Here is a 21,247-nt window from a genome sequence, read left to right on the forward strand (position 1 = left end):
AGAAATTCTCTCTGAGGAACCCCAGAAACTGGATTTATAAGATCAAGGCTTTAAAACAATGATTTTAAATATACACAAAGAGGAAAGAAAATCACGTAAAAGAACTAAAGGAAATCATGAGAACAATGTCTCATAAAGGAGAGACTATTAATAAAGAAACAGAAATTACAAAAAAGTGACCAAAGAGAAATTCCAAAATTGAAAATTACAATAACTGAAATGAAAAATTCATTAGACGATCCAACAGCAGACTTGAGCAGGCAGAAGAATCAGCAAACTTGAAGATAGGTCTATTGAGATTATCCAATCTGAGGAACAGAAAGAAAGAAAAAAAAAGAAAAAAGAAAAAAGAACAGAACCTAAGAGACTCGTGGGACATTATCAAACAAACCAACACACACCTAATGAAAGTCCCAGAAAGAAAAAAACGAAAAGGGCAGAAGGAATAATGGCCAAAAACTTCCCAAATTTGACGAAAGAAATGAATCTATACATCCAAGAGGCTCAGCAAATCCCTAGTAGGAGAAACTCAGAGATTGAGTTTTCACAGAGACACATTCAAATCAAATTGACGAAAGCCAAACACAGAGAGAATCCTGAAAGCAGCAAGAAAGAAGCAATTCATCATACTAAAGGGATACTTAATAAGATTAACAGCTGATTTTACATGTAAAATCATGGAGGCCACTAGGCAGTAGATAACATGCAAAGTAATAAAAGAAAAAGACTGTCAAACAAGAATTCTGTATTTAGCAAAATTATCCTTCAGAATTAAAAGAAAAAAACCCAAACTAAGACATCTCTAGATAAAGAAAATCAGAGAATTTGCCACTGGCAGACTTGCCCTACAACAAACACTAGGAGAAGTCCTTTAAGCTAAAATGAAAGGCATTAGATAGTAACTGGGATTCATAGGAAGAAACAGAGTACCAGCAAAAGTAGTAAGTTAGGTAGTGATAATAGGCATGTTTTTTTTTGTTTGTAACTCCTTTTTGCTCCTGATATAAAAGGCAACTGCATAAAGCAATAAACAAATCTTTGTTATGAGCATACAATATGTAAAGATATAACATATGACAACAATAGCACAAAGGTGGGGAAAGGGAATGGAGCTATACAAGAGCCAATTTTTATAAACTATTGAAATTATGTTGGCATTAATCTGAACTAGATTTTATAAACTAAGATGTTAATTGAAAGCTCGCAAGCAACCATAAAGAAAATTTTAAAATATATTAGAAGAAACAATGAAATTAAAATATACAACAATACCTATTTAAAATAAAAGGAGGCAGTAAAGAGACAGTGAAACAAGCACAATATACACAATACCCAACTTACAATGGTGCCACTTACTATTTTTCAACTTTATGATGGTGCAAAAGCAACATGCATTCAGTAGAAATCATACTTCGAGTATCCATACAACCATTCCATTTCTGTTTTTCACTTTCAGTACAGTATTCAATAAAATAAGCTTTATGTTACACCATTTTGCCTAACTGTAGGCTAATGTAAGTGTTCTGAGCATGTTTAAGGTAGACTAGGTTAAGCTACGATGCCCGGTAGATTAGGTGTATAAGTGGATTTTTGACTTATGACATTTTCAATTTATGATGGGTTTGTTGGGATGTAACCCCATCATAAGTTGAGGAGCACCTGTATATAAATGAAATACAGAAAACAAGTAACAAAATGGCAGATGTAAATCCCACCTCAATAATGTAAATATACAACTAAAAGGCAGAGATTGGCAAAATCAATTTAAAAAAAAAATCAAACTATATCTTGGCTACCAGAGATTTTTATTTAAAAAATATGAGACACAGTCTTGCTCTGTCACCCAAGCTGGAGTACAGTGGCATGATTACAGCCCACTGCAGCCTCAAACTCCTGAGCTCAAGTGATCCTCCTGCCTCAGTCTCCCAAGTAACTGCAATTACAGACACACACCACCATGCTCAGCTAATTTTATTTTAAATTTTTTACAGACAGGTCTCACTATGTTGCCTAGGCTGGTCTCAAGCTCCTGGCCTCAAGAGATTCTCCTGCCTCAGCTTCCTGAGAAGCTGGGATTACAGGAGTGAGCCACCACACCCAGCATGACACTTTATATTTAAAGATACAAATAAGTTGAATGTAAAAGAATGAAACAATAAACATAACAATGTAGATAAATGTAAAAATCTGTATTTTTAGTTAGTAACTGAATTTTTAGTGTATTTTTGGTTAGCAACACCACTCCCTCCGCCCCCGTATGATTTAAAATACAATTACATAAAATAGTTATAAATCTAAATTGACTTATATCATTTACATCTATTTGTATGTTACTTACAATAACAATATGTAATTTATCACAACATAAAGTGGATGGGGAGATGGAGGTATTCAGGAGCAAAAGTTCTGTATACTATTGAAACCAAGCTGATATTATTCTGAACTAAATTGTTATAAATTTGATGTTAATTGCAATCCCCAAGACAACCATTAAGAAAATACCTAAAATATATATTTTAAAAGAAATTACAAGGGAATCAAAATGGTACACCAGAACACATCTGTCACAAAAGAAGGTAATAATGAAGGAATGGAGGAATAAAATGATATGACATATAAAAAACAGCAAAATGGCAAAATATGTTCTCCCATGAGTAATTTCATTAAATAAACTCTCCAATTAAGAGGTAGAGACTAGAAGAATGAATTTTAAAAGTACCCAACTATATGCTGTCTAAAAAAGACTTTAGACCCAAAGACACACATAGGCTGAAGGTGAAAGTGGAAAAAGACATTTTATGAAAACGGTAATTATAAGAGAGCTGGAGTGGTAGTACCAATATTAGACAAAATAGACTTTAAGACAAAGATTGTTACAAGAGCAAAGAAAGATGTTACATAACGATACAGGTGTCAATCCATTAAGAAAATATAAAAATTATAAACATATATACACCTAAAAATATAGCCCCAAATATAAACAGCAAAAGTGATAGAACTAGAGACAGATAGTTCAACAATAGTTGGAAACTTCATCATTTCACTTTCAATAATGAAATGAACCAGACAAAACATAATCAATGAATCAGAAAGACTAGAACAACACTATAAACCAGTTAGACCTAACAGACATATATTGAACACCCCACCAAATAACAGCAAAATACACATTCTTCTTAAGTGAACATGGAACGTTCTTTAAGACAGATCTTATGTTAGGCCACAAAACAATTCTTACTTAATAAAATTAAAATAATACAAAGTATCATTTTTTGACCAAAATAAGAGAAACTGTAAAATCAATAATAAGAAAATTTGGAACATTCTTGAATATGTGGAATTGAATAATATACTCAAATAACCAATGAGTCAAAGAAGAAATTACAATGGAAACTTGAAAATGTCTTCAGATGAAAGAAAATGAAAACACAACACACCAAAACTTAAGGGATACAGCAAAGCAGTGCTCAGAGGGAAATTTCCAGTTATAAAAATCTACATTAAGAAATAAGAAGGATCTCTAAAACAATAACCTAAACTTCTCCCTATAAAACTATCAAAAGAACAAACTAAATCCAAAGCATGTAAGAGGGAAAAAATACTACATATCAAAATGAAGTTGAAAAGGAAAAAATAGCCAGGCGCGGTGGCTCACGCTTGTAATCCCAGCACTTTGGGAGGCCGAGGAGGGCAGATCACGAGGTCAGGAGATCGAGACCATGGTGAAACTCCGTCTCTACTAAAAATACAAAAAATTAGCCGGGCATGGTGGCGGGCGCCTGTAGTCCCAGCTACTCGCAGAGGCTGAGGCAGGAGAATGGCGTGAACCTGGGAGGCGGAGCTTGCAGTGAGCCGAGATTGCGCCACTGCACTCCAGCCTAGGCGACAGAGCAAGACTCCATCTCAAAAAAAAAAAAAAAGAAAAGGAAAAAATAGTATAAAATGAGGATGAAAAAGGAAAAAATACTATAAATAAAAATGAAGATAAAAAATAGAATATAAAAACTACACAGAGAATTAATAAAACCAAAAGTTGTTTAAAGGATCAACAAAATCAACAATCTTTTACGTATACTGGCCAAGTGAAAAAAAAAGACGACTCAAATTACTAAAATCAGGAATGAAAGTGGAGACAATACTACCAGTACAGTCTATTTGTTCTTGAGTCAATAGTCTATTTACTTCTAAATACACTTATTAGAAAACTGTTCTATCAAAAATCAAAAATTCCCCAAGAGAGAAAGGTCCAGGACCAGATGGTGTCACAGATAAATTCTATCAATATTTAAGAAAGAATTAACACCAATCCTTCTCAAACTCTTCCAATAAATAAAGGAGGGAACACTTCCTAATTCATTTTATGAAGCCAGTACAGCATTACTCTGATGTCAAAGCCAGACAAAGACCTCACAAGAAAACTAGCGACCAGGGTGGAGCCAAGATGGCCGAATAGGAACAGCTCCGGTCTCCAGCTCCCAGCCCCAGCGACACAGAAGACGGGTGATTTCTGCATTTCTGCTTGAGGTACTGGTTTCATCTCACTAGGGAGTGCCTAACAGTGGGTGCAGGACAGTCGGTGAAGCGCACTGTGCGCGAGCCGAAGCAGGGCGAGGCATTGACTCACTCGGGAAGCGCAAGGGGTCAGGGAGTTCCCTTTCCTAGTCAAAGAAAGGGGAAGCAGACGGCACCTGGAATATGGGGTCAGTCCCACCCTAACTGCGCTTTTCCAACGGGCCTGGAAAACGGCACACTAGGAGATTGTGTCCCGCACCTGGCTCGGAGGGTCCTATGCCCACGGAGTCTCGCTAATTGCTAGCACAGCAGTCTGAGATCAAGCTGCGAGGCGGCAGCGAGGCTGGGGGAGGGGCGCCCGCCATTGCCCAGGCTTGCTTAGGTAAACAAAGCAGCCAGGAAGCTCGAACTGGGTGGAGCCCACCACAGCTCAAGGAGGCCTGCCTGCCTCTGTAGGCTCCACCTCTGGGGGCAGGGCACAGACAAACAAAAACTCTGCAAGAACTTCCACAGAATTAAATGTCCCTGTCTGACTGACAGCTTTGAAGAGAATAGTGGTTCTCCCAGCACGCATCTGGAGATCTGAGAACAGTCAGACTGCCTCCTAAAGTGGGTCCCTCACCCCTGAGCAGCCTAACTGGGAGGCACCCCCCCAGTAGGGACAGACTGACACCTCATTCAACCCGGTATTTCTCTGAGACAAAACTTTCAGAGGAACTATCAGACAGCTGAATTTGTGGTCTCACGAAAATCCGCTGTTCTGCAGCCACCGCTGCTGACACCCAGCCAAACAGGGTCTGGAGTGCACCTCTAGTAAACTCCAACAGACCTGCAGCTGAGGGTCCTGTCTGGTAGAAGGAAAACTAACAAACAGAAAGGACATCCACACCAAAAACCCATCTGTACATCACCATCATCAAAGACAAAAAGTAGATAAAACCACAAAGATGGGGAAAAAACAGACCAAAAAAACTGGAAACTCTAAAAAACAGAGCACCTCTCCTCCTCCAAAGGAACGCAGTTCCTCACCAGCAACGGAACAAAGCTGGATGGAGGATGACTTTGATGAGTTGAGAGAAGAAGACTTCAGACGATCAAACTACTCTGAGCTACGAGAGGAAATTCAAAACAACAGCAAAGAAGTTAAAAACTTTGAAAAAAAATTAGAAGAATGGATAACTAGAATAACCAATGGAGAGAAGGGCTTCAAGGAGCCGATGGAGCTGAAAGCCAAGTTTCGAGAACTACGCGAAGATTGCAGAAGCCTCAGTAGCAGATGTGATCAACTGGAAGAAAGGGTATCGCTGATGGAAGATGAAATGAATGAAATGAAGAGAGAAGGGAAGTTTAGAGAAAAAAGGATAAAAAGAAATGAACAAAGCCTCCAAGAAATTTGGGACTATGTGAAAAGACCAAACCTACGTCTGATTGGTGTACCTGAAAATGATGGGGAGAATGGAACCAAGTTGGAAAACACTCTGCAAGATATTATCCAGGAGAACTTCCCCAATCTAGCAAGGCAGGCCAGCATTCAGATTCAGGAAATACAGAGAACGCCACAAAGATACTCCTCGAGAAGGGCAACTCCAAGACACATTATTGTCAGATTCACCAAAGTTGAAACGAAAGAAAAAATGTTAAGGGCAGCCAGAGAGAAAGGTCGGGTTACCCACAAAGGGAAGCCCATCAGACTAACAGCTGATCTCTCAGCAGAAACTCTACAAGCCAGAAGAGAGTGGGGGCCGATATTCAACATTCTTAAAGAAAAGAATTTTCAACCCAGAATCTCCTATCCCGCCAAACTAAGCTTCATAAGTGAAGGAGAAATAAAACACTTTACAGACAAGCAAACGCTGAGTGATTTTGTCACCACCAGGCCTGCCCTAAAAGAGCTCCTGAAGGAAGCACTAAACATGGAAAGGAACAACCGGTACCAGCCACTGCAAAAACATGCCAAATTGTAAAGACCATCGAGACTAGGAAGAAACTATAGCAACTAACGAGCAAAATAACCAACTAACATCATAATGACAGGATCAGATTCACACATAACAATATTAACGTTAAATGTAAATGGGCTAAATGCTCCAATCAAAAGACACAGACTGGCAAACTGGATAAGGAGTCAGGACCCATCAGTGTGCTGTATTCAGGAAACCCATCTCACGTGCAGAGACACACATAGACTCAAAATAAAGGGATGGAGGAAGATCTATCAAGCAACTGGAAAACAAAAAAAGGCAGGGGTTGCAATCCTAGTCTCTGATAAAATAGACTTTAAACCAACAAAGATCAAAAGAGACAAAGAAGGCCATTACATAATGGTAAAGGGATCAATTCAACAAGAAGAGCTAACTATCCTAAATATATATGCACCCAACACAGGAGCACCTAGATTCATAAAGCAAGTCCTGAGTGACCTACAAAGGGACTTAAACTCCCACACAATAATAATGGGAGATTTTAACACCCCACTGTCAGCATTAGACAGATCAACGAGACAGAAAGTTAACAAGGATATCCAGGAATTGAACTCAGCTCTACATAAAGTGGACCTAATAGACATCTACAGAACTCTCCACCCCAAGTCAACAGAATATACGTTTTTTTCAGCACCACACCACACCTATTCCAAAATTGACCACATAGTTGGAAGTAAAGCTCTCCTCAGCAAATGTAAAAGAACAGAAATTATAACAAACTGTCTCTCAGACCACAGTGCAATCAAACTAGAACTCAGGATTAAGAAACTCACTCAAAACCGCTCAACTACATGGAAACTGAACAACCTGCTCCTGAATGACTATTGGGTACATAATGAAATGAAGGCAGAAATAAAGACGTTCTTTGAAACCAACGAGAACAAAGACACAACATACCAGAATCTCTGGGACACATTCAAAGCAGTGTGTAGAGGGAAATTTATAGCACTAAATGCCCACAAGAGAAAGCAGGAAAGATCCAAAATTGACTCCCTAACATCACAATTAAAAGAACTAGAAAAGCAAGAGCAAACACATTCAAAAGCTAGCAGAAGGCTAGAAATAACTAAAATCAGAGCAGAACTGAAGGAAATAGAGACACAAAAAACCCTTCAAAAAATTAATGAATCCAGGAGCTGGTTTTTTGAAAAGATCAACAAAATTGATGGACCGCTAGCAAGACTAATAAAGAAGAAAAGAGAGAAGAATCAAATAGATGCAATAAAAAACGAAAAAGGGGATATCACCACCGATCCCACAGAAATACAATCTACCATCAGAGAATACTACAAACACCTCTATGCAAATAAACTAGAAAATCTAGAAGAAATGGATAAATTCCTCGACAAATACACCCTCCCAAGACTAAACCAGGAAGAAGTTGAATCTCTGAATAGACCAATAACAAGTTCTGAAATTGTGGCAACAATCAATAGCTTACCAACCAAAAAGAGTCCAGGACCTGATGGATTCACAGCCGAATTCTACCAGAGGTACAAGGAGGAACTGGTACCATTCCTTCTGAAACTATTCCAATCGATAGAAAAAGAGGGAATCCTCCCTAACACATTTTATGAAGCCAGCATCGTCCTGATACCAAAACCTGGCAGAGACATAACCAAAAAAGAGAATTTCAGACCAATATCCTTGATGAACATTGATGCAAAAATCCTCAATAAAATACTGGCAAACCGAATCCAGCAGCACATCAAAAAGCTTATCCACCATGATCAAGTGGGCTTCATCCCTGGGATGCAAGGCTGGTTCAACATACGCAAATCAATAAATGTAATCCAGCATATAAACAGAACCAAAGACAAAAACCACATGATTATCTCAATAGATGCAGAAAAGGCCTTTGACAAAATTCAACAACCCTTCATGCTAAAAACTCTCAATAAATTAGGTATTGATGGGACGTATCTCAAAATAATAAGAGCTATCTACGACAAACCCACAGCCAATATCATACTGAATGGGCAAAAACTGGAAGCATTCCCTCTGAAAACTGGCACAAGACAGGGATGCCTTCTCTCACCGCTCCTGTTCAACATAGTGCTGGAAGTTCTGGCCAGAGCAATCAGGCAGGAGAAGGAAATAAAAGGTATTCAATTAGGAAAAGAGGAAGTCAAATTGTCCCTGTTTGCAGATGACATGATTGTATATCTAGAAAACCCCATTGTCTCAGCCCAAAATCTCCTTAAGCTGATTAGCAACTTCAGCGAAGTCGCAGGATACAAAATTAATGTACAAAAATCACAAGCATTCTTGTACACCAATAACAGACAAACAGAGAGCCAAATCATGAGTGAACTCCCATTCACAATTGCTTCAAAGAGAATAAAATACCTAGGAATCCAACTTACAAGGGATGTGAAGGACCTCTTCAAGGAGAACTACAAACCACTGCTCAATGAAATAAAAGAGGATACAAACAAATGGAAGAACATTCCATGCTCATGGGTTGGAAGAATCAATATCGTGAAAATGGCCATACTGCCCAAGGTAATTTATAGATTCAATGCCATCCCCATCAAGCTACCAATGACTTTCTTCACAGAATTGGAAAAAACTACTTTAAAGTTCATATGGAACCAAAAAAGAGCCCGCATCGCCAAGTCAATCCTAAGCCAAAAGAACAAAGCTGGAGGCATCAGGCTACCTGACTTTAAACTATACTACAAGGCTACAGTAACCAAAACAGCATGGTACTGGTACCACAACAGAGACATAGATCAATGGAACAGAACAGAGCCCTCAGAAATGATGCCGCATAGCTACAACTATCTGATCTTTGACAAACCTGACAAAAACAAGAAATGGGGAAAGGATTCCCTATTTAATAAATGGTGCTGGGAAAACTGGCTAGCCATATGTAGAAAGCTGCAACTGGATCCCTTCCTTACACCTTATACAAAAATTAATTCAAGATGGATTAAAGACTTATATGTTAGACCTAAAACCATTAAAATCCTACAAGAAAACCTAGGCAATACCATTCAGGACATAGGCGTGGGCAAGGACTTCATGTCTAAAACACCAAAAGCAATGGCAACAAAAGCCAAAATCGACAAATGGGATCTCATTAAACTAAAGAGCTTCTGCACAGCAAAAGAAACTATCATCAGAATGAACAGGCAACCTACAGAATGGGAGAAAATTTTTGCAACCTACTCATCTGACAAAGGGCTAATATCCAGAATCTATAATGAACTCAAACAAATTTACAAGAAAAAAACAAACAACCCCATCAAAAAGTGGGCAGAGGACATGAACAGACACTTCTCAAAAGAAGACATTTATGCAGCCAGAAAACACATGAAGAAATGCTCATCATCACTGGCCATCAGAGAAATGCAAATCAAAACCACAGTGAGATACCATCTCACACCAGTTAGAATGGCCATCATTAAAAAATCAGGAAACAACAGGTGCTGGAGAGGATGTGGAGAAATAGGAACACTTTTACACTGTTGGTGGGACTGTAAACTAGTTCAACCATTGTGGAAGTCAGTGTGGCGATTCCTCAGGGATCTCGAACTAGAAATACCATTTGACCCAGCCATCCCATTACTGGGTATATACCCAAAGGACTATAAATCATGCTGCTATAAAGACACATGCACACGTATGTTTATTGCGGCACTATTCACAATAGCAAAGAGTTGGAACCAACCCAAATGTCCAACAACGATAGACTGGATTAAGAAAATGTGGCACATATACACCATGGAATACTATGCAGCCATAAAAAATGATGAGTTCGTGTCCTTTGTAGGGACATGGATGAAACTGGAAAACATCATTCTCAGTAAACTATCGCAAGGACAAAAAACCAAACACCGCATGTTCTCACTCATAGGTGGGAATTGAACAATGAGAACTCATGGACACAGGAAGGGGAACATCACACTCCGGGGACTGTTGTGGGGTGGGGGGAGGGGGGAGGGACAGCATTAGGAGATACACCTAATGCTAAATGACGAGTTAATGGGTGCAGGAAATCAACATGGCACATGGATACATATGTAACAAACCTGCACATTGTGCACATGTACCCTAAAACCCTAAAGTATAATAAAAAAAAAAAAAAAAAAAAAAAAAAGAAAACTAGCGACCAATATCCCCTTTGTATGAAAGGTGCAAAAATTCTCAAGAAAATACTAGTAAACCAAATACAACCACATATTAAAGCAATTATATACCATGACCAAGTCAGATTTACCCCAGGAATACAAGGATGGCTCAACACATTAAAATCAATCAATGAAATATACCATGTTAATTAAATGAAGGAAAAAAACACATCATCAACTCAATTGATGCAGGAAAAAATCTGACAAAATCCAACACCCTTTCATGATACAAACACGTGACAAAGTAGGAAAAGAAGGGAATTTCATCAACCTGATAAAGGACATCTATGAAAAAAACTCGCAAATAACATCATATTTAACAAAGAAAGACTGAAAGCTTTCCCCCGAAGATCAGGAAAATAAAAACTATGTCCATTCTCTCATCACTTTGGTGACACATTGTAACAGAAGTTCTAGCTGAGGCAATCAGGCAATAAAAAGAAACAAAAGGCATCTAGATTTGAAAGAAAGAAGTAAAAGTATCTCTACTAATAGATGATATGATTTTATATCTATAATATCCTAAAGAATCCACCAAAAACCTATTAAAGCTAATAAATTCAGCAAAGTTGCAGAATACAAGATCAATATATAATAATAAATTGTATTTCTATACAATAGCAATGAACAATTTGAAAATGAAATTAACAAAACAGTTTCCTTTACAATAGCATCAAAAAGAATAAAATACTTAGGAATAAATGCAACCAAGGGGGTGTAAGTCCTGTACAATGAAAACCACAAAACACTGTTCAAATTAAAGAAGACTTAAATAAATGGAAAGACACCTTGTGTTCATGAATTGGAAAACATATTGTGTAGATGATAATACTCTACAAATTCAATGCAACTGTGACCAAATTTCAAACTACTTTTTTTGTGGAAATTGATATACTGATCCTAGAATTCATATGGAATATTAAGAGACCCTGAACAGCCAATCTTGAAAAAGAACAAATTTGTAATACTAATACTTCCCAATTTCAAAATTTACTAAAAATCTACAGTAATTAAAATTGTGTAGTACTGACATAAGGAGAGACATATAGATCAATGGAACAGAACTGAAAGTCCAAAAACAAGCCTATACATCTACAGGCAATTGATTTTTAACAAGGTTTTAAAATCCTTTCCATGATAAAACGAATAGTCTTTTCAACAGACAGTGTTGGGAAAACTGGATATCCACATGCAGAAAAATGAAGGTGGACCCTCAACTCACATCATATACAAAAAATTATCTCAAAGTGGGTCAAGGACATAAATGCAGGCAAAGTTGATAATTCTTATAAGAATAAATCTGTATGACCCTGAATCTGGCAATAGTGCCCTAGATATGATACCAAAAGCACAAGTAACAAAAGAAAAAATAAAATTAGATTTTATCAAAATAAAAAATTTTGTGTATCAAAGGACACTATCAAAAAATTGAAAAGACCAGGTATAGAAAAGAATAAAATTTTTGCAAATCATATATCTGATAAGGGTCTAGTGTTCAAAATATATAAAGAACTTAAAACTAAACAACAACAACAACAAAAAAAAAAAACCCTCAAAAAAGGGGGCAAGCGACCTAATATTTAAAGAAGATATACTAACGGCCAATAAGCACACAAAAAAGTATTCAACATCATCACTTATTGGGAATATGAAAATCAAAACCAGAAATAGATGCCACTGCACACCCACTAGGAAGGCTATAATTAAAAATACAGAATATAACATGTGTTGACAAGGACGTGGAGAAATGGGAACTCTTTTACACTGCTAATGAGAATGTAAAATGCTGCAGCCACATGGAAAATAGTTTGGCAGTTCCTCAAAATTTTAAACACAAAATTATCATATGACCCAGAAATTCTCAGTAATAATTCTAGGTATATACCCCAGAGAACTGGAAACATAACAGTCTAACAAACACTTGCTTGTACACAAATGTTCAGAGATTATTCATAATAGCTAGAAATAAAAAGAAACCAAATGTTCATCAACTGATAAAAGGATAAACAAAATGTGGTATATCCCTACAAGAGAATTTTATTCATCTCTAAAAAATGAATGAAGACCTGATACATGCTACAAAATAGATGAGCCTTGAAAACATTATGCTCAATAAAAGCCAGACACAAAAAACCCACATATTCTATTTCTATGAAATGTCCAGAATAGGCAAATCCAGAGGGACAGAAAGCAGAAGAGTGGTTGCCAGGGGTTGAGGAGAGAGGAGGAATGAGAATGAGTGCTTATTGGATAAGAGGTTTTTTTCCTATGTTGAAGATGTTCTGGAATTAGATAGTGGTGATGGTTGCACAACATTGTTAATATAGTGGAAGCCACTGAATTCTACTCTTCAAAATGGTTACAATGGCAAATTTTATGTTATATGAATTTTACCTGAATTTTAAAAACTGAAACTATATGAGATCCCAGTTCATACCCAGTGAATAACAACACCGTGCTTCATACATTACTGGAAGGAGAATCAAAAACATCAATACTGTTTCATACTGTTAATATTATGTTACCATATGATCCAGCAATTCTAAAATAAGTAAAAATACATGTCCAAAAAAACCTTGTGTACGAATGTTCATAGCAGCATTATCCATAACAGTCAGAAAAATAGAAACAAGCCAAATATCCATTAACAGGTGAATGGATAAACTGTGGTATATTCGCACAATGAAATACTACTCAGCAATAAAAAGAATGAACTACTGATTGATACATGTAACAGCATAAATGAATCATAAAAAGATTACATTATGAAAAATAATTACCACCCAAAATACACAAATTACATGATTCCATTTATATTATGCTGAAATACAGAGAAAACCATTCTATGATAATAAAAATCAGAAGACTGGTTACTTCTGGTGAAAGGAGGGAGACTGGAAAGAATGAAGCATCTTTCTGAGATGGCAAAATGTTTTGTATTTTCATTTTAGTGGTAACTACATGGATATACATATTTGTTAGAATTCATCAATTCATATTTAGATATATAATGTTTAAAATGGCTGTACTTTATTGCATGTGGATAAATGTTTGAATTTTTAAAACTGTATACGATAAGACTTCTACAGGTATAACAGTAAACAAGCTTCACTGGGCATAGCACATTGTCAATGCTCAATCAAAACAGAAGGAAAGCAGGAGATGAGGCAGGTAGGTAGATTATTTTATAGTCATGGCCAAGTATGTGCCTCATACCACCCTAAAGGAGTTTACAATTTAGTTCAGTATGTAAGATATAACCTCTGAACTGGTTCATTATCTTTAACAGCTGATAGAGGTGCCAAGTAGCCTCTGAATTACGTTGCTTCAGGGCATCCACTCCCAATGTATTCCCAAATTCTGAATCCTCCTGTCTTGCTTTTTTTTGGAGACAAGGTTTCACTCTGGACTATAGTGGCCAATCATAGCTCACTGCAGCCTAGACCCCTGGGCTCAAGTGATCCTCCCACCTCCGCCTCCCGAGTAGCTGGAATCACTAGTGTGCATTACCCTTCCTGGCTAATTTTTTCATTTTCTGTAGAGACAGGGTCTCCCTATGTTGCCAAGGCTGGTCTCAAACTCCTGGACTCAAGTGATCCTCCCACCACGGCCTCCAAAAGTGCTGGTATTACAGGCGTAAGCCACCTTGCCCAGCCTCTCCATTTTTGATTCTTCACTTAGGATGTGTTCAAGGGCCTGATAATGCTGAATTTACCCTGGTTTCCCAGCCCACAGTCACCCGAGACATTAACTACAGTGCCACAGCCACTAACCAATCCTATCCTTTCATACACTTAGCCTGCAAAACTAAGAATTTAACCTTACATAACCTTAAGCCCTCCAATTCACTAGGATAGTGAGACTATGAAATGTGAAAATTAAATATTAAGAATAGACCAGAACACATTTCAGAAGACAACATATCAATAGTTGGCAAATGAATCAAACAGGAATGATTATACCCAAATGAGCAGGAGATAAAGGTTGAATCTAAGCTAGGTTTGCTATGGACAGGAAAAAATAATTGCTAAGCCAGGTGAAGAGGCTTCGGCAAAAGAAAGAAAAAAAACGTGGTAAGTATTACAAAATTAATTTGTCTAGATTCTAGAATAAAAAATTTATATTTGGATGTGTGAGGTAATCTGAAAGATCAGATTAGGTCTCTGATAATCACAAAAAGTTGTGGAGTAGACTGAACAATATTATCTTCATTTATAGATAAGGAAATTCTAGCATAGAAAGATTAACTTTTTTTTTTTTTTTTAGACGGAGTCTCGCTCTGTCGCCCACGCTGGAGTACAATGTCGCGACTTCCGCTCACTGCAACCTCCGCCTTCCGAGTTCAAGTGATTCTCCTGCCTCAGCCTCCTGAGTAGCTGGGGTTACAGGCGGAGACCACCATGCCCAGCTAATTTTTGTATTGTTAGTAGAGCCGGAGTTTCACCATGTTGGCCAGGCTGGTCTCCAACTTCTGACCTCGTGATCCGCCACCTCAGCCTCCCAAAGTGCTGGGATTACAGGCTTGAGCCACCGTGCCCAGCCAGAAAGGTTAACATTTGCCCACGGTCACAAAACTAGTTACGGACAGGGCCAGCAATGAATAAAATTCATTTCTCTTGATTCACAGCCACATATTCATTTAATTAGATCGTGCTTCTGCTCAATGTTCTCCAATTTTGCCTAATGTAACTCTTGAACAAAGTTTCTCACCATAAATAACCCTACCCCCATTCACTTCTTCTTAAATGTCTACTCTTCCTCTGAAGAAATGTTTTCAAGCATATTTTCAAGATCTACTTTAAGACAAACCCCACCCTCTTACCAACAGACCTGATTACTGGACAATAAAAAGGAGGTTTCTATCCTTACTGACTATAGCCACATCCTTTCTGTGGCTACTAACAGATTTCGGTTCCAGTAATATTTTTAAAAACTAACCCCGGGCCGGGCGCGGTGGCTCACGCTTGTAATCCCAGCACTTTGGGAGGCCGAGGCGGGCGGATCACGAGGTCAGGAGATCGAGACCACGGTGAAACCCCGTCTCTACTAAAAATACAAAAAATTAGCCGGGCGTGGTGGCAGGCGCCTGTAGTCCTAGCTACTCGGAGAGGCTGAGGCAGGAGAATGGCGTGAACCCGGGAGGCGGAGCTTGCAGTGAGCCGAGATCGCGCCACCGCACTCCAGCCTGGGTGACAGAGCGAGACTCCGTCTCAAAAAAAAAAAAAAAACAACAATAAAAACTAACCTCGGACAATAGATTAGAAAATTACTAACTATCGCGTAAAGCGGACTTCCTCCTTATTTATTGCTTGGAATTACCATCTTCAGTGCAGTCGAGGGTGAGTCTAACAGCATAGGGTGCAACTATGTTACTGTCCTTCCTCTTCACGGCAAATAAGACACACAATTCGTCTTTCACAAGACCATAAAATGAGACTTCCTTTTTTAAAAAAATTTTCCTCTGTAGCAGCATGCTTAAATATTTCCCACATCCTCTAAACCTTCCAAAGACCCAGTCTTCCCTTCATTATACTTTCCTACAGTAACAAACTTTTTTGAAAGAGTACACTCGACCTGTCTGAACTTCAAGATTATAATTTTTATCTAGTACTGTACTTATCTCTGCCACCTACTCAAATTACCCTTAAGGAAACCAATGATACCTGAAACGCCAAAATCAAATACTTATTTTTCAAGTCTTAACCTTATCTGTCCTGGGGATGAAGGAACTGGTGCAGCGTTCACTAGGAATGATAGTAATTACGGAGCTCTTAAGGAGCTCTACTCTGTGCCAGGCACTGTACTAAGCATTCAAAAACGTTCATTTAATCTTCACAACATCCCTGAGAAGTATTACCCCCTTTTAACAGATTAAAATTGGGGCTCAAAATTACCCAGAGGCCAAGTAGTTAGTGAAGCCCATATGATTCCAATGTTTGCAATCTCTTCCCAATTCTGTGGCATTTTCTCCATCTCTTTCACTATTTCATCAACCACGCTTATAATCAATTATCTTATTTCACATGCTCTCCTTGGCAATTTCATTTCCTCCCAAAGCTTTAACTACATTCTATATTACTGCTTCCCAACTTTTTAAATCTTTCTGTAAATATAAACATTTTGTGCTCTCTGTAGCGTATATTTTGAAAATAAGTTCTTTTTCCTATAGAAATTACAATATTGAATGTTTATTTAAACTACACTTCCTTCTACCACTCAAGATCTGTTAACCTCTAATGAACTGCCCCATGATTGACATCAATAGACCTTGAGGCGGAAATATTTTATTGGAGAGATATCAAATCAATCTCTATTTCCTCTTCGCATGTCCACTTCTGCTAGACATTTCTCTCGAGTCATAAACACCTTTAACTGTCTAATAAGCATAGTTCCATGATTGTCGCCCCAGGCCCTTCAACATAAACCTGTCTGAAACCAAACTCTCATTTCCCTTAGCAAACCTGTTCTCTGCGTCCTCCAGCTAATCTTGTCACAACCCACCCTTCTTTATTCTTTGAGGTACCCACCTGCAAAACCGTAACGTTGACACTCTCTGACTTCCTTGAGCTACCAGGTAAAAAAAAAATCAACCATTACAGGAGTGCCTATTGTGGCCTGGAGTAGAGGAATGCAAAATAGTTCAAAATATCCTCCTCCTCCTGAAGAAACAGATTTTTTTTTTTTTTTTTTTTGGAGAGGCATGTTACAACTTATAAAATTAAAATATATTCACAAGCATTTTAATTTGATCTTTAATCTGTTTTACAGGAAAAAAAAATGAGATGTTACTTTCCACTCCTTCATTGTTGAAATAAACTTACACTCAACTAATAGAAAACAGGTCTGGATACAATAAAAGTCAACAGGGAAGCGCAAATAGCCAACTACACAAGGACACGAAGTGACCTGGACGCGTTCTGGGGTGGCCACGCTGCCGTCAAGGCCGGGGGCCGCCTGGCCAGACCCTCCCTCCGACGCCCCCCGGGTCCGCTCTCACTCCCGCAAGTCCCTCTGCAGCTGTCCTCAGCCGGCGGGGTCGGCAGTGACCGCGGGAAAACCCCGCTTGCTGTGCGACCTAGGACGCGCTGAGCAGGGGCTGGGGCTGCGGCTGCCGCCGCTGTCCGGCTCCGGCTCCGGCCCCCGCCCCGGCCCCGGCAAGAGCTGAGTCTGGACTCAGCCAAAGCCCCTCGCCTTCAGCTTCCCAGACGTCCGACCAGTGGAAAATTAGCATACCTGGGGGAAAAGGCAGCAGGAGGGCCGGCAGTCCTGGCAAACCTAGAAGGCGGGAATAATCCTAGTGATGGGCGGGGCCCGGCTCCGGCACTAACTGCATCCACTAGGTTTGGTCAACACAGAGCCGCGCCAACTCTCTGAGGCTGCGCCAAGACCTGAAGCGGCGGACCGAGAGCCAGGGTCTGACGCTTAGAGAGCATCGGAATGGAGGTGGGGCAGAGGCGGAGACACATCCTGCGGGCACGCAGCGAGGCGCGAGAACAGCGGCGTGAGGGGGCGGGGCGCGCAGCGCGAGAAGGCGGGCACGAGGGGCGAGCGCGAGGCGGGGCACGGCGCGTGGCGTGAGACGGGGCGGGGCGCGCGTATCGGCGCCGCGGCCGCGTGACGCGTTTTCAAATCTTCAACCGCCGCAGCCCACTCGTTTGTGCTTTGCGCCTTCCTCCTCCGCGCCTTGGAGCCGGATCCGGCCCCGGAAACCCGACCCGCAGACGCGGTACCTCTACTGCGTAGAGGCCGTGGCTGGCGGAAGGAGAGAGGTGGCCGTCCTGTCAACAGGCCTGGGGAAGCCGTGCTTTCCCGGCTGCCCGGCGCGACAGTTTCTCCGGACCCAGCATGTAGGTGCCGGGCGACTGCCATGAACTCCGGGGCCATGAGGATCCACAGTAAAGGACATTTCCAGGGTAAGAAGCCCCTCCTCCGCCTGCAGTCCCTTTAATCCTTTCCTCCCCTCGTGGTTCCACCATTGATTCTTCAGACTTCTCCCGCCGGGTCCTCAGCTTCTTTTTTTCTGACCGCCCTCTGGGGTCTGAAGGAAGGGGCTCCGTTCAGTGTTTTGCCTAAGAAGGAACGGATCCTGGCCCGGCCCCTGGAGCGCTCTGCCGTTTACAGCGGCGGTCCCAGATTCATTCCCGGCCGTGCCTTCGGTTGAAAACTAGCAAACAATGTGCAGATCCGGGACCTCGCCGGGACTGCGGCGCTGTCTCCTCCTGGGCTCTCGCAGATGCTAAGCCTCCGCCTGGGCCCTTGGAGGCGACGGACTGCATCCTCAATTTAAAGTCAGACGCGCTCGTGGCTTTTCGCTTCAGGATTAGATTGAGTGATTGTGGGTGGATTTTTGGTCTTACCCTTCAAAGTTTATTTTCCTTTCCTCATAAGTTGGGGGAAAGCATTGTATTTCAATCACTCCATTGCTGGTTTCAACATTACAAACAGGGAAACAAAAGCAAATTTCCATTTTCAATCACTTTATTTGGTGAAACATTCCAGCACCTAAGTTTTTTGTACAGGTGTTTGTGTGTGTATAGTAACTACCAATTTAAGAACAGATTGCCTTTGAAAAATTAATTTTTAAAGCAGTTGCTTGGATCTCAGATCTGTTCTTAATGAAAATAATGAAAGGTTTAGTTCTTCGTAATGGACCGTTAAGTTCTTAATACGTAGACAAACTGTATGTGAAATGGACCGTTTAGTTGTTAATATGCAGACAAACTTGATATGAAACTAAAACTTGAGCAGTCTGAAACCCTTGAGGACTAGGCTATTCTGAGTAACAGGATTCTTTCATCGCTAAATGAAGTTTAAACACCAGTTTTGAATGTTCAGCAGAATGGCAGATGCGCAATAAATAGATGAGTATTAAATACCCCCATGGAGTTTACATCCTAAAGAAGAAAATCTTTCAAAAGAGTTTTATATAGTTCCGTGCCTCAGGAATAAACACACGAATATTTCTTGCTGAGTCAGCTATTATTTTACAATATGCGGTCTGTGAAAGTATATAGGGCATTTTGTCTCTATCCTAAGTAGTACCACAAAGAAATACATTTCAATGCTAATAACTTAAACTGGTAAGGTTGTAAGGATTTTTATTCTGTAATATTGCATAATGAAATATTTTAAAAATAGTTAAAGTGTCTGTAAAACATCTGATTCTAAACATCTTTAATAGGTGGAATCCAAGTCAAAAATGAAAAAAACAGACCATCTTTGAAATCTCTGAAAACTGATAACAGGCCAGAAAAATCCAAATGTAAGCCACTTTGGGGAAAAGTATTTTACCTTGACTTACCTTCTGTCACCATATCTGAAAAACTTCAAAAGGACATTAAGGATCTGGGAGGGGTAAGTGAAAACTCTACACTGGCATAGAAGGAAAAATTTGTAACTAGTACTTTCTACTATGTAATCATTTAAATTTTTCATTTTGGAAAACTTAAACCCTTCTATTAGCACCAAGCTTAACATTTTTATCAGCTGTTTATCGTTAACGAAAAACCATTTGTTTTAACCTTTTGTGGACTGACCTTTCAGGTTTCTCTGATTAGCAGTCTAGTATAAAGTTCTTAGAGTGTAAGACTCCCCTGTCCTATGGAACTGCTCATTGACTGCTTACTGTAATGTTGGAATGTCCTCCAGATAACAGCAGTTTCTTGATTATGAATCTTGGGGAGCTACATAAGTTTTTCTGGACTAGTGTAACAGTTAAGAATGTTACTACAGAACACCCATGCAAACCACACAGTTAAAATTGTTCCTGAGTGATACAGATGTTGTTTCAACAGAATGAATGTTATTAAAGGAAAAGAAATTTGCATTAAGAATGTGGAATACCTTCTTTCCTACCTTATACACTGATTAGATGATTGGGAAATTAGAAAACTCAGGCAAAATTCTAGGACCTTAATAGGATTAAGGTTGATACTGGCTGAATTTTAGCAAATGAGGTAATTAAGATTTTTTTCTGTTTAAAAGGTTCATGCTGGACTTTGACTTTCTGAAGTTCTGAGTCTTTGAATGTCTAAACTGATCCTTTCATTCCCAGACTAGTAACTTTTCATTTTTATTTTTATTTTGAGATGGAGTCTCGTTTTATATAGCTTAGGTTGGAGTGCAGTGGTGCGATCTCAGCTCACTGCAACCTCCGCCTCCCAGGTTCAAGTGATTCTTGTGCCTCAGCCTCCGTCTCCTGCGTAGCTACGATTACAGGCATGTGCCACCACTCCTGGGTAATTTTTGTATTTTTAGTAGAGTCAGGGTTTCACCATGTTGCCCAGGCTGGTCTCAAACTTCTGACCTCAGGTGATGTGCCCACCTCAGCCTTCTAAACTGCTGGGATTACAAGCATGAGCCCTCCAGGCCCAGCCGATTCCCAGACTAGAAACTTATCAAAAGAACATACGCTAACAGGTTTCCTGAAACTGTTAATATGATATTTTATTTACCTATCTCTGAAAAGTTTTTCTACTTTTTTACTATTCATTTTGTTAAACTAAAACACTGTCACATGCAATAGTCGTATTTATCATAATGATCATACGACAGCATTCTTAAAGGTCATGTTTTCTAGGCCTGCCACCCTATTGACTATACACCTGTTAAGAGTAT

General features: G+C 39.5%; 2 protein-coding genes across 4 annotated transcripts in view; one reads left to right on the plus strand and one right to left on the minus strand.

The window, feature by feature from the left end:
- Positions 1–18,142, minus strand: part of SLC25A40 (solute carrier family 25 member 40) — a 71,301-nt gene extending 53,159 nt beyond the window's left edge. For both annotated transcript variants that reach the window (XM_003252350.2, XM_030822040.1), the window contains exon 1: positions 17,864–18,142. The gene's annotated coding sequence lies outside the window, so the exon portion shown is untranslated. The remainder of the gene's footprint in view (positions 1–17,863) is intronic.
- Positions 17,990–21,247, plus strand: part of DBF4 (DBF4 zinc finger) — a 32,217-nt gene continuing 28,959 nt past the window's right edge. Inside the window, exons 1-2 of one of the 2 annotated variants that reach the window (XM_003252348.4) lie at positions 17,990–18,543; positions 19,812–19,984. In XM_003252348.4, coding sequence (XP_003252396.2) covers positions 18,498–18,543; positions 19,812–19,984 — 219 coding nt within the window. In that variant the 5' untranslated portion in view covers positions 17,990–18,497. The remainder of the gene's footprint in view (positions 18,544–19,811; positions 19,985–21,247) is intronic. The other variant, XM_012510481.2, reaches the window with a different exon arrangement.

The sequence above is a fragment of the Nomascus leucogenys genome, chromosome 11 (assembly GCF_006542625.1).
Source record: "Nomascus leucogenys isolate Asia chromosome 11, Asia_NLE_v1, whole genome shotgun sequence".
Taxonomy (NCBI): Eukaryota; Metazoa; Chordata; class Mammalia; order Primates; family Hylobatidae; genus Nomascus; species Nomascus leucogenys.